This window comes from Bos grunniens, chromosome 3, assembly GCF_055505025.1.
Source record: "Bos grunniens cultivar Pamir isolate PY7600 chromosome 3, Bosgru_T2T1.0, whole genome shotgun sequence".
In the NCBI taxonomy this organism is placed as follows: domain Eukaryota; kingdom Metazoa; phylum Chordata; class Mammalia; order Artiodactyla; family Bovidae; genus Bos; species Bos grunniens.
The window spans coordinates 67,769,390-67,785,116 of NC_141167.1; the positions used below are offsets into that span (position 1 = coordinate 67,769,390).

Consider the following 15,727-nt stretch of genomic DNA (forward strand, 5'->3'; position numbering starts at 1 on the left):
AGTAAATGAAATATGCTTGTGAGAGAAAAATAAGCTACTGATAATAGTACATAACAAAATTTTAGTAAATTAAAAACTTATGACTATGCTAAAGATAACTGTGGATACTGGTGTGTAAAGCAATAGCCTTGTGATATACGGTCTGAAGCAGTGATTAAAGGGTTTTTCTTTAAATATGGGAAGGATATAATGAGAAAAATGTTATATCTTAATTGACAACTAAAATAATGTTTAAAATAATTTTGTTTATTTGGCTACACTGGGTCTTTGTTGCAGTATGGGGATCTTTTATTAATAGTTGCAATCTCTTAGCTGCTGTGTGAGAACTGTTAGTTGCAGCATTTGGGATCTGGCCACGGATGGAACCCGGGTCCCTGCATTGGGAGCTTGGAGTCTTAGCCACGGGACCATCAGGGAAGTCCCCAAGGAGTAATTGTTGTTCCCTACCACTCTTAGAAAAACAGGTTAAGCTCATTTTGAACGCTTCCCAAATAATGTGATTGGGCCATTAATTTAACACATGACATCATGGAAATATTCAAGGAGATGATAGTACCAAAGTATCCATTGCGTTGTCAGATCAACTTGCCTTCTGAGTCTAAAGTTCTCATTTATGGGACTGTAAGAGCACTAGAGCTTAAGAATCCTTTAAGTATATTAATAATAGTTTATTTTTCATTTTATGTTTTCAAAGAGAGACATGAAACAAGAAATTCTATTTAAGCCATTTGTTTCTTAGTATATATTTTAGATTCTTTGCATTCAGATCAGTGTGATGTATTATTGACTAAAAGCTGTAGAGTAAGGGGTAAGGTTTGATTAGAAGTCAAGACACCACTGGCTGTGTTCCTTGGGCAAGTCACCTAATCTCTCTCCACTCAAGTTTTTACTCATAAAATGAGAGTTATGGAGTGGATGACTTCTGAAAGAGCCTTTCAGATTCTCTGAACAGTTATAACCCACCTCTGAGTTTCTTTCAATTAAATAGATTTCTGTAGAACCATATAATCATGGTTTTCTTTAGTGGATTTTTCTTTAAAAAAAAATTATCATGTATACTGCAATTGCAGAGTAAAATACAATCCAGAGTCATGCTCTCCTAAGAGAGAAATAAATCACTTTTATATAATTAGGAAATCTGGCTTTTTGTCCTGTTTTTTATTTCCATCTTTGCATTGCTAAAGGAAAAGTAATTCGTTTTATAATTGATGTTTTGAACATATTCTGATGACTTTATTTTTATTGGTACTGCTGAAAGAACCCATAAATAAATCATGGTATTCCTGTGCTCTTTCTGTCTTGCACTTCTCTGCACTGGCCTTGGCTGTGCCAGTGTCAAGGCCCTGCACCGTGGGATGTTCCTCCCGTGACAATACTTAGACACCCACTTTGCTTTTATAATCATTATTTCCAAACCAAAAGGCAATCACCCCTCCTATCTTTATCAGAATTACTAGTTACTCAGTAATTTATTCAGCAAATATTGAGTGCCTACCATATGTCAAGCATTACTTTCTAGGTGCTGGGACACATCAATATACAAAATAAAATTGAAAAGAAAATTCCTGTCATCATGAAACTTAGATTCTTTTAGGGGAGACAGACAATACATTAAGGAATGTATAATTTTTGGCAGATGGGATGTGGGATGTAAGAGATGAAGAAGACTCAGGATGACTCCAAAAATTTTGATCTAAGCAACTGGATAGACATAGTTGCCATCAAGGGAGGAAAGTTGCAAGAGGAACAGGGCTTTGCCAGGGATAGGAGAGGTAGGGATAAGGAAATGGAACTGGAGTTGGTTCCAGACATCCTGAGTTTAATGTGTCTACTGGGTGTCCAGATGGTGATACCAAGTTGGCAGCTGGGTCCACCATTTAAAGCATGATGACTTCATGTGCTCACAAGGGAGTAAATGAGGTAGGGAAGAGAACTGGACCAAAGACTAAACACTGGGCACATCAAGGCCAGAGGTCAAGGAGTTAAAGAAGGAACAGCATGGAAAACAAGAGGAAAACCTAAAGGCTATAGCATCCTGAAAGCCAAGAAGAGAATGTCATTTTATACCAGATGCCTCAGATAGAGCAAGTAAGGTGAGGGCTGAGAACTGACCATTAGCTTTAGTTAGCCACACAGATGAATTATATATGTGGGTTTCTTTCCTGTAGAAGTCACATTTGTTGTGCTCAGGAATTATTGAATTTTTAACACTCATTTTTGTAAGGGGCCACTCACTGTGCTATTGATGTGATTACTAGGATCACTTGGAATTGGCTCTTGTTTTCTTGAGCAGTACTATACTGTCTAATGTCTAATGCTATTTTCCAACTGCCAGAAAAATGTGAGACAAAGCACTGGTAGTATATACCCACCTAATAGCCATTGGAAAACAGTGTTAGCAATCAGATTTGAATCAGAGTAGAATATATTTGATATTCTTAAAGTCCTGGGTAATAAATAGAGTACAATTTGTTCTGTATAATTAATTCTTGAGAAGAAGATATTAAAACTCTCCTGAGATGGAGAAGAAGACATTGTTTCAGGGAGAACCAAATAAATGAAAGAAAGAAACTCTGGATTTGCAACTAACTTTACCAATATTCTTTACAAAAAGGATTATAGATCTGTATATTTTTGAGAGGTAACATTTTATGAATAATGAAGCCTTTAAAATGAGTTTTAGTAATAAGTATTTTTTAATTTACTTATTTTAATTGGAGGCTAATTACTTTGCAATATTGTAGTGGTTTTTGCCATACATTGACATGAATCAGCCATGGGTGTACATGTGTTCCCCATCCTGAACCCCCCTCCCCCCACCCTCCCCATCCCATCCCTCAGGGTCATCCCAGTGCACCAGCCCTGAAGACCCTGTGTCATGCATCGAACCTGGACTGGCTAGTTTTAGTAAGAAGTATTTTTAATAAAAGTAATGCAAATGGATTTCTGCAAAAGGATATAGAGGCAAATATATAACAATGTAAAAGTTTATATATTTTTGATTAGATACAAGAATCTTTTGATTTAATTTGAAATGCCATGTTTCTAAAGGCATTATCAGATAAGCAAAAATCTTACATAGTAAGTTAGAAATTAGAGTTGGAAGCAATATTAATATAATCATTTATATTTCTAAAATAGGAAAAAAATATAAATAGAATTATCCTGATTGATCTTTAGGGGAAAAAACTATGTAAACTTAGCAGTTTATTCAGAAGTGGCTTCTTCAACTTGATATGATAACTCTAAAAATGTCACAAATCATTTGGAAAGTACAATGATAATGAGAGAGAAATTGTGTTGTCACTGTAATGCACAAAGAGGGGAGGAAGGTTAGGGAGAGAGGGGAACGTATATATAATTATGGCTGATTTGCGCTGTTGTATGGCAGAAACCAACACAACACTGTAAAAAGTTTTTAAAATATTGAAATAGAAAATGGAGGAAAGCACTTAAATTGGTGAAAGAACACAAAATTTTTTTTCAGTTAAGCAAGTGCAAGATTCCTTCACCCTCTCTTTAGTTTTAAGTCAAGAGGTTTTAAGTCAATTCCTATATTTCCTCTCTTCCCCCCCCCTTTTTTTTTATTTGCATCAAAAATAATTCCAAGGATTAAATCTGTACTGGATATTGGCTTTAAGCCTTGTGTTATGTTAAAACAATGAAGTCTATATGTGCGTATTATACATGTGTCCACATACATTTATATGTAGTATGTGTGTACATACATATAAGGAAGGGCATGTGCATGCCACATGCACATACACACACTTACCCTAAAGAGGTTAAGGACATTAAGAGTAGAGTTATAACTCTAAAAGTCTGTTTCACCTTGACTGTTTCCTCTGACAATCCCTCTTAACTAGGCTGTACCAGTATTAGGAAGCAGTAGATGATACTTAAGTTTCCTAGATTGCTTAGTTTGTCTTTATTTTCCACATTAAGAAAATGATGCCAATGAGGACTGGCAGAGCCTCGCCGTTATGAGTGCCCTAGGCCTTTGCTTTTTCAAGGCCAGCCACAGATGAAGGAACGGTGAACCTCTACCTCAGTGGTTCTCAAAGTGTGGTTTGTGGAACACCAGTCACCTACACATTTTTAGAGGGTCCACAAGATCAAAGATCAAACCAGTCAATCCTAAAGGAAATCAGTCCTGAATACTCTTTGGAAGGACTGATGCTGAAGCTGAAACCCAATACTTTGGCCACCTGATGCAAAGAACTGACTCATTTGAAAAGACCCTGATGCTGGTAAAGATTGAGGGTGAGAGGAGAAAGGGGCGACATAGGATGAGATGGTTGGATGGCATCACTGACTTGATGGACATGAATTTGAGCAAGCTCCAGGAGTTGGTGATGGATAGGGAAGCCTGGCGTGCTGCAGTCATTGGGGTCACAAAGAGTCGGACACAACTGAGTGACTGAATTGAACTGAACTGACAAGATCAAAACTAGTTTTTAATGCCAAGATATTTCTTGCATTTTTCACTGATGGTACAAAATCACTGGTGGGTAAGTCATCTTAGTGTGAATCAAGGTGGAGGCAGCAAATTCTACTATATACCTCATTGGCACACATTTACAACTTAAAAGAAAAAAATGCCAGTTTTATTTAATGTCCTGGTTGAATCCATAAAAATTATTATTTTAATAGCTCTTGACCCTTGACTACATATTGTAATAATACATGAAGTGATGAAAGGGAAGAATACATAAAGCACGTCTGCTGAATTCCAAGTACAGTAGGTAGGTATCTCGAGGGAAATCTTTATTTGAATTGAAAGTTGAATTAGCCACTTTATCATAATGTACAATTTTTAATTGAATAAAACAACTGATATTCAAACTTGAGTATGTGGAAGATAATTTCTCAAAATGAATGAAGCGAGCTTGACATTTCAAAGAGAAGAACATAATATTTGCTGCCACAAACAAAATTCAAACTTTCAAGCGATGATTAGAATTTTGGAAAATTTATACACCACCATGAGCTTGACAGGCTCCAGTTACTTAAAAAATTTTCTGATGAAAGCATTAGTGATTTCAATGAATGTGATTTCTAAGTATAATTTGTCAGCATTTGGAAAATCTGCATGACTAAGTGATTCAGTATTTTCCATATTTTCCAAATGACTAATGTTGTTACCAAATCATATATGGATAAAGGGTCCATTCAAAGTTCAAGACTGATGAGTGAGTTTTAACAGCAAGGAGTTTGAAAAGTTCATCAATACAGTTTTCAGGCTCTATACTGCAACTTACCAAGTTAATTTGATATATTATCAAGTTATAGTTATCCACAATTATATGAAAAGCCTGTTAAGATAGTCTTCCCTTCTTTAACTGCATATATTTGATTCATAAATTTCAATCAAAGCAACGTATCAGAGAAGACTGAATGAAGAAGCAGATATGAGAATCCAGCTATTTTCTATTAAGTCCACTGGCAAAGAGATTTGCAAAAATGTGAAAAAAATGCCATTATTCTCATTAATTGTCTTTGTTTTGGAGAATATAGTTATCTTTATAATAATTTATGTTAACTTGGAATGAGTTTATTATTTTTAAATGAGTTAATATATATATTTTTAAAATTTCATTTTAATTTCTAATGTAGTAAGTATTGATAGGTATCATCCACCTAAAACATGCTCTTTGAGGTCCTTCTCCTACATTTTAGGACATGAAGGGATTCCCAAGATCAAAAATCTTGAGAACCACAGCTCTTCATTGGTGTATTTTATTCCTGAAATTGTTCCTTGCATCAGAGAACAAGCCCGGTTCCCTCCAAGGTGTACAGGAAACTTATCAAGAAGGAGACAATAACCAAATCTATCAAAAGATGTAAACTGTAGCACAAGCACCATACTTGTTAGTCCTGTCGCTGCAGCTGGCTCGGGTCACTCCTAATTTGATTAGGTGAGCACTGCTCTATGAACAAACATCTGAATCGACTCATCCATTTAACAGACAGTTGCTCAGGGCCTCTTGTTTTCCAGGCACTGTGGTAAGTGATGCGGGTGCAAAATAGAACAAAACAGTAGCTTCTAGGCAGAAAGTGGAAGTTAAGATGAGGTTTAGTGCCAGTCTGTGACTGCCACTGGACAGCTGTGACTAGAAAACATTTGGGGCCATGAGATAATGATCCATTGAGAAGAAAACGGTCCTAAAGTGTCAGGAAAATAAAAATTTGGACTAGTCTGAAATGTTAATAACACTAGGAGTAGGCGAAGTTATTTAGCTTGGGTGGCTTGCCTGAAACATATGTTTTGAAAACACACATATGATAACATATAGGTTCTCCCTTCAAGACGCTTGCAACCCAGTGGGTGAACAAAGTGGAGTTAGGAAAGTTGTGTTTCAGTAAAATGAGGAAATTTTATCAAATGCTGCACAGATGTCAAGTAGGTAGATCATAGGTAAAAGGAATGCCAAGTGGTTGGATTTTCCATGTTGTGTTAAGACAAATTACTGCTTAAGAAAAGTCAGGTAAAGCAGTGAGATGGAATGGAACATATTATAATAATTTCCAAAGATAAACACTAGTGAACCCAAATAAGAGGCTTTCATTTTCTTTAGGCTGTTTATCGTACAGCCTTTAATTCAGTATTAGGGAAGAGAAGATCCAGGAAAAAAAAAGGCTTGGGAAAACAAGCACCAAATGTAGCCTTTCCCTGCTCTGTAATCAGACTACATAACAGTCAGTTCAGTCACTCAGTCGTGTCCGATTCTTTGCGACCCCACGAATCGCAGCACACCAGGCCTCCCTGTCCATCACCAACTCCCGGAGTTCACTGAGACTCACGTCCATCGAGTCAGTGATGCCATCCAGCCATCTCATCCTCTGTCGTCCCCTTCTCCTCCTGCCCCCAATCCCTCCCAGCATCAGAGTCTTTTCCAATGAGTCAACTCTTCGCATGAGGTGGCCAAAGTACTGGAGTTTCAGTTTTAGCATCATTCCTTCCAAAGAAATCCCAGAGCTGATCTCCTTTAGAATGGATTGGTTGGATCTCCTTGCAGTCCAAGGGACTCTCAAGAGTCTCTCCAACACCACAGTTCAAAAGCATCAATTCTTCAGTGTTCAGCCTTCTTCACAGTCCAACTCTCACATCCATACATGACCACTGGAAAAACCATAGCCTTGACTAGATGGACCTTTGTTGGCAAAGTAATGTCTCTGCTTTTGAATATGCTATCTAGGTTGGTCATAACTTTCCTTCCAAGAAGTAAGCATCTTTTAATTTCATGGCTGCAATCACCATCTGCAGTGATTTTGGAGCCCAAAAAACTAAAGTCTGACACTGTTTCCACTGTTTCCCCATCTATTTGCCATGAAGTGATGGGACCAGATGCCATGATCTTAGTTTTCTGAATGTTGAGCTTTAAGCCAACTTTTTCACTCTCTTTCACTTTCATCAAGAGGCTCTTTAGTTCCTCTTCACTTTCTGCCATAAGGGTGGTGTCATCTGCATATCTGAGGTTATTGATATTTCTCCCGGCAATCTTAATTCCAGCTTGTGCTTCTTCCAGCCCAGTGTTTCTCATGATGTACTCTGCATATAAGTTAAATAAGCAGGGTGACAATATACAGCCTTGACATACTCCTTTTCCTATTTGGAACCAGTCTGTTGTTCCATGTCCAGTTCTAACTGTTGCTTCCTGACCTGCATACAGGTTTCTCAAGAGGGAGATCAGGTGGTCTGGTATTCCCATCTCTTGAAGAATTTTATCATACAGCCTTTAATTCAGTATTAGGGAAGAGAAGATCCAGGAAACAAAAAGGCTTAGGAAAACAAGCACCAAATGTAGCCTTTCCCTGCTCTGTAATCAGACTACATAACAAGGGCAGCTGTAAAGAGTGAGATTATTGGATCCAAAGATGGCAAAAGAGAAACTTTTTTTTTGGCCCTCACTGGCCACCCTTTTTCCTTGCCATGAGATAAGGAAAAATATTTCTTCTCCCAGTAGCTGGATGATTAACTTGAAGTCTTAAATCATAATACAGGCAATGGGATTAAGCCAAAAGATAGAACAGTGCAGGCGAAGAAAAGGATGTGTCTCTTTTCCCAGAGCCTCAGTATACCCTATTCATCTTCTGTCATTCAGAGAGAGAGGCTGGGGCTTCCCTGGTGACTCAGTGGTAAAAAAAAAAAAAAAAATCCATCTGCAATGCAGGAGACTCAATACCTGGGTCAGGAAGATCCCCTGGAGGAGGAAATGGCAACCCACTCCAGCATTCTTGCCTGGGAAATGCCATGGACAGAAGAGCCTGGCAGGGCTACAGTCCATGGGGCTGCAAAAGAGTCAGACAAGACTTAGCGACTAAACAACAACAAACAACAGATGTTTCCAGGGAAAATTGACTTCTCAGAGGATTAGTTTGAGGTTCACAGTGAAATATAAAGTGTTTAGGAAATACAGGGGGGAAAAAAATCAAGTCAAAAATCACAGGGACCAAAAAAAAAAAATAGGGCAAAAAAAAAAAGTTCTCCCCAACACCTCCTCCCCACATGAGATGATCCCATTTATCAGAAGAAGATTAGTGGCAAAGTCGTTTGCCTTTCAGGACTTAGTAAATAATTAATACAAACGAATGCTGAGGTTTACACTTTAAAAATAATTCAAAACAAAAAACCCCAAGATGACAAGACAAATAGGAAAAACGTTTTAAAGGATGGGCTGTGCTTTTTCTGGCATCTTCTGGCTCTTTCTGGCATATCTTTCTGACATTAGGGGAAAGGGAGAGACCAGGAAATAACAGGCAGCTTTGGTCATGCTGTCTCTCTGGGCCTTTAGCTTTGGCCCATTGGAGCTAAAGGGCACCGCTGATTGGATAGGAGTTAGTAAAGGTGCTTGCTGTTTTCCATGTGGGGCTCCTTATTTCCTTAAGGGGTGGATCTCTCAATAACTTGTTAAAACCCTAAAGTACAGTGACAGCTCATGGACTAATTCAGACCACTGAATACGACAGGTTGGAGCAGAATTTTCAAATGCCGTGAACAGTGCAGTATGTTGTGTGTAAAGATAAATGAATTCACCAGTCACCTCTCTTTTCTCAGAAACATGATTCCGGTGACAGAGTTCCGGCAGTTCTCTGAGCAGCAGCCTGCCTTCCGGGTGCTGAAGCCATGGTGGGATGTGTTTACCGATTACCTGTCCGTGGCCATGCTGATGATCGGTGTGTTCGGATGCACTTTGCAGGTAGGTCAAAAAAGAGGCAGAGCAAGACACTAAGCCATCAAAACCTCTTAAAAAAGTGTGTGATTTTTAACCATGTATACATTCATTGCTCTTTCTCTGTTTGCGTGTGGTATTTATAATTATGGCAGGGAGCCTGAAGCCTAATTTCCTGAACTTTCCTAATAAGGTAAATAGGGTATTTGTAAGATTTAGCTGAGTTCAAATAGCAGTTGAGTATAGTCAAGTAATATTTGATGTCATGAATATCAAAGGGAGTCCTTTATCTTCCAAAGTTGGCTTTACGGTAAAATATAGCATAGATACCCACAGTGCCATTTACATTCTTAATATCAAGCTTTTTTCTTTATCTCTTATTTTTACTCCTAAGATTTTCTGAAAGATCTGACATTTTGATGAGATGTTTTCACACCCAGTGCTTTAGTTCTGAATTAAAATGTAACTGAATCATAATTTATTCTGTATAGATACTGTACATTCATATGTTGAATCTAGATTTTTTTTTTTTTTTTGTGTGTATCTATGTGTCAGGCACTATCCTTTGTGGCCATAAGCAGTCCATTTCTAGGGGAAAACTAAACAAGCAGTCAGAACAGGTTGTGATAGAGGCTTCTGAAGAGCTCTGAGTGCAAAGGAGGGGAACCAGAAAAATGGTTGCAATATTAAAACTTGAGAACCAGTCAGGAAGAGGGAGCTGGCAATAAAGAAAGTGCTAGGAAGAGGAAAGAAAGCTCTTAGTCATGGATGTGAGAAAAGGACATGACTCCTCTGGGAGACAGTGTGTAGGACCAGCAGCCTTTGGGTGTCTTCAGCGTGAGGGTTGAAGCAGAGCCTGGGAATGGAGTCAGACCAGGAGGATGCGCTTGGTGAGGTAACGTCAGGAATGGCAGTAGAAAGTGAGTGATGGAAACCGAGGCGCCTCTGGAAAAGGCTGACGAGGGGCAGCCCTAAGGACAGGTGCAAACCAGGAGAGAGGAGAGGCTCAGGTGTGGTCAGTGAAAGCAGGTGGTTCAACTAACTCACAGGCTGAGGAGAGAAAAACAGCAACTAGGCCTTTAGAAACCTTAGTGCAAGTGGTTGGAAAACTGAATGGGAGTTAAAGGCTGTGGGGTAGATGCAACTGTCATGTATTGATAGATCTGAGAGGAAAAGTCAGGAAAGAGGGAAGTAGCTAGAAGTGGTGCAGAGTAGAAATAAAGACCTTTTTGTTGTTGCTTTTAGTAATAGTTAACATCTAGTGCTTCCTAGGGCTTCCCAGGTAGATGCAGTGGTAAAGAATCCACCTGCAATGCAGGAGACTCAGGTTTAGTCCCTGGGCCAGGAAGATCCTGGAGAAGGCAATGGCAACCCACTGAAGTATTCTCATCTGGGAAATCCCATGGACAAAGGAGCCTGGTGGGCTACAGCCCATAGGGTCACGAAGAGTCAAACATGACTGAATGTCTAAGCACAGTGCTTCCTACGTGTCAGACACTCTTCTGAAGACTTTACATATGTTTTAAATCATTTCATCCTCATACCAACCCTAGGATGTTCTATTATTATCCCCATTTATAGATGCAAAACTAAGGCACCAAGAGATTAGGAAAACTTCCAAGGTGACTGACGAAACCCTTGTTGAAATCCAAACAGTTTGGCCCCAAGTCCCTATCCTAATCCCTAACACCAGGCTGCATTTTATTTGCGGGCTGAAAATATTTCGCCCTCCTCCCCACACCAATAAAATGATGCCAGTGAAAAACTAGAGTTTGAAAGAAAGAGCATAAATTCATTCATAAATAAAACAGATAGTTGTTGAAGAACCTACTGTATGACAGGCACTGTTGTACAGGCCAGGCATTGTCAATGTAGGAGATAAAAATAAAAGACTAATTTCCTAGCCTTATAAAATTTAAGTTCTATGGGGAAAAAAATAAGCAAAATCAGTCAGTTATACGCTGATTCACTGGAAAAGACCCTGATGCTGGAAAAGATTGAGGGTGAGAGGAGAAAGGGGCGACATAGGATTAAGTGGTTGAATGGCATCACTGACTTAATGGACATGAGTTTGAGCAAACTCCAGGAGATGGTGAAGGACAGGGAAGCCTGGCGTGCTGCAGTTTATGGGGTTGCAAAGAGTCGGACACAACTGAGTGACTGAACAGCAGCATCAGCATACATGTTAGAAGGTAATAAGAACAATGGAAAAGAAAATAAAGCATACAAGAATGGTAGGAAATCCCAGCAGCTGAGATTAGCACTTGAGGTTCTCAAACAGGGTGCCCTCACCAGGGAGGTGACTTGTGAAGAAGGAATTGAAGTCAGTGCGAGAGCAGCCTATCCAGATATCCGGGGAGGAGCCATCCTATCAGAGCAAACAGATGGAGCAAAAGACACAGTGAACAAAGCAGTCACAGTACCCTTCCCCTTCTACAGAAGAAATTGACATTTGGCTTTCTCAGCTTTCTATCTCAGTTTCCCTGGTGCCTGATACAGTAGAATGTTAATTGTGTTACTAGGCAACATTGCTTATGGCATCAATAGCTGCTGATTGGTCAACTACATCTGGGGTCAGGGAATGATAAAAATGCCTGGTAGGAAGACATAGATGGGATTTCTGTGATTCTGGTGACACCTGTAACTGAGCATGTCCCTTGACACATGAAATATCTATCTACTAAGTTATAAGAGTTGTTGGCTCCTTGGGAACATAAAGCATCAAAGTCAGAGTAAATGCAGAACCTGCATACTGTGGATCTCTCTTCCTTGCACCTGAGATGATTGGGGAGGAAAAGCCTGGGGAGAGACTAGCTCTTGGGCGGCAGGGTGGACCACCACACAGATAGTTGTGAAGATTCCCCCCAAAGGGAAACAGCCTGATGCTGCCTGGATGGCAAGCTCTTACTCCAGTCCTGTTTCCAAGTGATTCTGGAACCAAGTGAGATCTGTTATAACACTAAGTTTGAATGTTGAGGTGATGTTACAGGCCTGAAGCAGGGGTGTTCCTCACACTGAGGGAAAAGCCAGGAGGCCAGTGGGCTAGAGCAGAGTGAGGAGTAGAGTAATAGAAGATTGAGGCCTGAGAGGCAACAGCTGCCAAATCTTGGAGGGCCTGGAGGCAACTGTAAAGATTCTGTCTTTGCTCTGAGTGAGATGCTCTGTGTTTGGAGGGTTGTCATTATCTGACTCAGGTTTTGACAAGACCACTCTAGGTGCTGAGAATACAGTGTGGGGGGCAAGGATGGAAATGGGAATGACCGAGAAGGCTAGTGCAATAATCCAGGCATGACACAGATCAGATGGCTTGGACTAGGAGTGAAGATGTGGTTCTGGATATATTTTGAATGAAAAAAAATGAGAGTTGCTAGAAGATTGGATTGAATGAGATGAATGAGAGAAAAAGAAATCAAGAATGACTATAAGGTTTTTAGGCCTGAGCCACTGGAAAAAGTTTGTTTTTGAGCATGTTAAGTTTGAAATATGTTAAGTGTCCAAGTGGAGAAGTAAACAGTTAAATAGAAGACCCAGGAGTTGTTGGTAGGAGAAGAATGATCATCTTCAAGAGGAAGGAGGTGTTGGATCCAGGATCCAGGGGGCGGATTATCATTGATTTGGATAGAGGGAGCACCTTCTACAAGAACAAGAGTGATGGCTACAGAGACATTTTTTGCAGGGAGAGGAAAGACACAGTAAGATGGGAGTGTATGCCCTAGAGCTTCCATGAAGTAGAAAGTGACCCGTCTGCTGAGAGAGTGTGGGGGAAGGGAGGCAGCAAGATGCAGCAACGAGGTGGGTACGGCTTGGGGTCTTCAAGGAGAAGGGCGGATTTTGGAATGGCAAGTTGGGGAAATAGCAGGAGGAGGGTAACATAGGTCTGCAGGAAGACTCTGCATCTGTCTTACTTTATCGCTATGCCAAGCATGACAGCAGAGCTGCTGCAGGGCCTTGCTTATTAACAAGCGCAGGTGTTTTTCTTATTTACTTATTCTGTCGTAGAAAAGGGAAACCACAGAGCATCTATAAGAACTAGTAGCTAACTTGGAACAAAATAAATGAAAATGGGAGTGTGTATCTATGAAAATGCCTTGATGAACATCATTTAGGGATATAGCTGCTGTGAGTTCAAGCACAACTTAAGCATCTCTTCCCGAGCCCTGGTCAGAACCATCTTCCTGGAGCATAGTCCCCATCATGTCTCTCTGCTACACAGAAGCTTCCCACTTAGCACCCTGCCCAGCACATCGAGTACCCACTCCTCAGATGGGTGACCCAACATGGAGCCTTCACACACAGGCCTGTTTCATCCTTACCGCCTTTAAGAATATGGATGGCAGTTGACTGGATACCGGAAAGACAATATTAGATGTCAAGGTTCTAAAACATCTGAAATACCCCAAAGGAAGATTGTATCAGAATGTGAAGGCTGCAGAGCTCAGAATTCATATGGGGTAGACCATGGTTCAACAAACATCCCTGCTGCTGCTAAGTCGCTTCAGTTGTGTCCGACTCTGTGTGACCCCATAGACAGCAGCCCACCAGGCTCCCCCATCCCTGGGATTCTCCAGGCAAGAACACTGGAGTGGGTTGCCATTTCCTTGCATCAGAATGTGAAGGCTACAGAGCTCAGAATTCATATGGGGTAGACCATGGTTCAACAAACATCCCTAAGCACCCTCAGTATACCAGGTGTTGTGTGGTGTGCTAGAGACATTGAAAGAGAATACAGTACAGCCCCTGCCCTCAGATTGCTAACACTCTACAGACCATAGGAATACAGAAGCAATGCCATTCAATGTGTGAGCACCTTGATGGTGGTAGACTTCAAGAGCATTAAATATGATGTCATCTTAGCTACTGGAAGTTAGGGACTTGAGGAGGTAAATTTGAGCGAATTCTCAAAGAATAAGCATATAAAACCAAAATATACATTTTTTGAAAAGAGGAATTAAAGGAAAATATCAGTATAAGCAGTAGATTTAGTGTGATTATTTCAGGAAACCCTCATTGGTGGGTCCTCATAGCCTTTTCAGGGGCATCCTGCTCTGGGTGGGGCATTCCCACAGAATCCAGGATGCTAATAGCACTCCACTGAGTGACACTGGTAAGGAGCCTGTGATAGAATGGGTATGCATTTTGTTTAGCTCCTATAAGGACCCTTGGGAGGTAGATCAGTCCCATTTTTCAGATGAGCATTCTCATCTGAAAGGTTAGGTGATGTCCCAAAGCCAAGAGAGATGCAGCCAGGGTTCAGATCTCAGGTCAGTTCTCCACCATGTAACTTTCACTCCTGTTTACCCTGCTATGGTGGGATATTATGAAATCATTACAGTTGCAAATTGTAATGGCCAAATTTTGGCTTGTAAAACAGAATTTTAAGTATAAAAATAAGTGCAAGATGACTGAAAGAGAAAATAGAAAGTTATAATAAGATTGGTTTTTTCTGATTTACAGCTTAGGTTCTCTAAAAGATTATTCACTGTACACCTGCTATTAACAAATAATAACTTCTAACCTGTAGTGAACATTAAAGAGACAAGAACAAATTACTAAAGAAAGTAAAACCACTCAGTGTTCGTATTGCAAATGAAAGTAATGTTCCCGAGGGGGAGAATTTAAGCTCTTTATTTTAGCTCTGCTGTGATAATCCTGTTTAATGACTGATAAATTCATAAACAAAAGGTTCTCTTTGAAGCTCAAAATCCTTTCCCATTTCTAAGGAGATCTTACAGTAATCACAATATGTTTTTATGCCTTGATTTTCCCTTTGTGCAGTAAAAGTGCAGTCATTCATTTTGATCATGTTTATAAAACAACATAACTCTTGGGATTTGAAAACACAGCAAAGCAAAATCTCAGTAGGGTTAGAAGAGTACTCATTGGTGGTAAAATAGGATTCCAGCAGCTTTTTTACTGTTTTATAAATGGTCTCTTCCAATAGCGAACAATAGTTCATTATCTCTTTTTTTTTTAATCATTATACAGTTACCCTTTTACTTTATTTTTAAAATTATTCTTTAAATTGGAGGATAATTGCTTTACAGTGTTATGTTGATGACTGCCATGCAAAAATGTGAATCAGTCATTATATATATATCTCCTCTCCCTTTTGAGCCTCCCTCCCACCCCACCCCCATCCCACCCTTCTAGGTCATCTCAGAGCACCAGGCTGGGCTCCCTGTGTTATATAGCAGCTTCCCACTAGCTAGCTATCTTACACATGGTAATATATATAATTATCTCTTTATTCCAAAAGAGATGGTATGCATATAGCTTTAACACTATGCAGCTTTGAAAATACTGGGGAAAGGAGGAAGATACTGTCTTGTCAGTGGTCTGTCTTGTCAATGGTCTGTCTTGTCAATGGTCTGTTGATTCTTGCCTTGAGATGTGAAGGGATCAAAATCAATATTTGTCTTACTCATCTGACAAATATTTATTCATTTCTGAGCAAGTGACTATTTTCAAGGCTTCCATGGACTAAGAGCACGCATAAAGAGCATTCCTGAGATTGTATCAGTCCACATAACAAACAAATATAAACTCATTGTAAA

General features: G+C 39.8%; 1 protein-coding gene across 3 annotated transcripts in view; it reads left to right on the forward strand.

Annotated features, from left to right (window-relative positions):
• LRRC8C (leucine rich repeat containing 8 VRAC subunit C) overlaps window positions 1–15,727 on the forward strand; it is a 97,983-nt gene that overhangs the window by 50,178 nt on the left and 32,078 nt on the right. For 2 of the 3 annotated variants that reach the window (XM_086391075.1, XM_086391078.1), the window contains one exon: window positions 9,059–9,200. In XM_086391075.1, the coding sequence (XP_086247201.1) occupies window positions 9,063–9,200 (138 nt within the window). In that variant the 5' untranslated portion in view covers window positions 9,059–9,062. Of the gene's footprint in view, window positions 1–8,822; window positions 8,971–9,058; window positions 9,201–15,727 lie in introns of those variants that run through there. The other variant, XM_086391077.1, reaches the window with a different exon arrangement.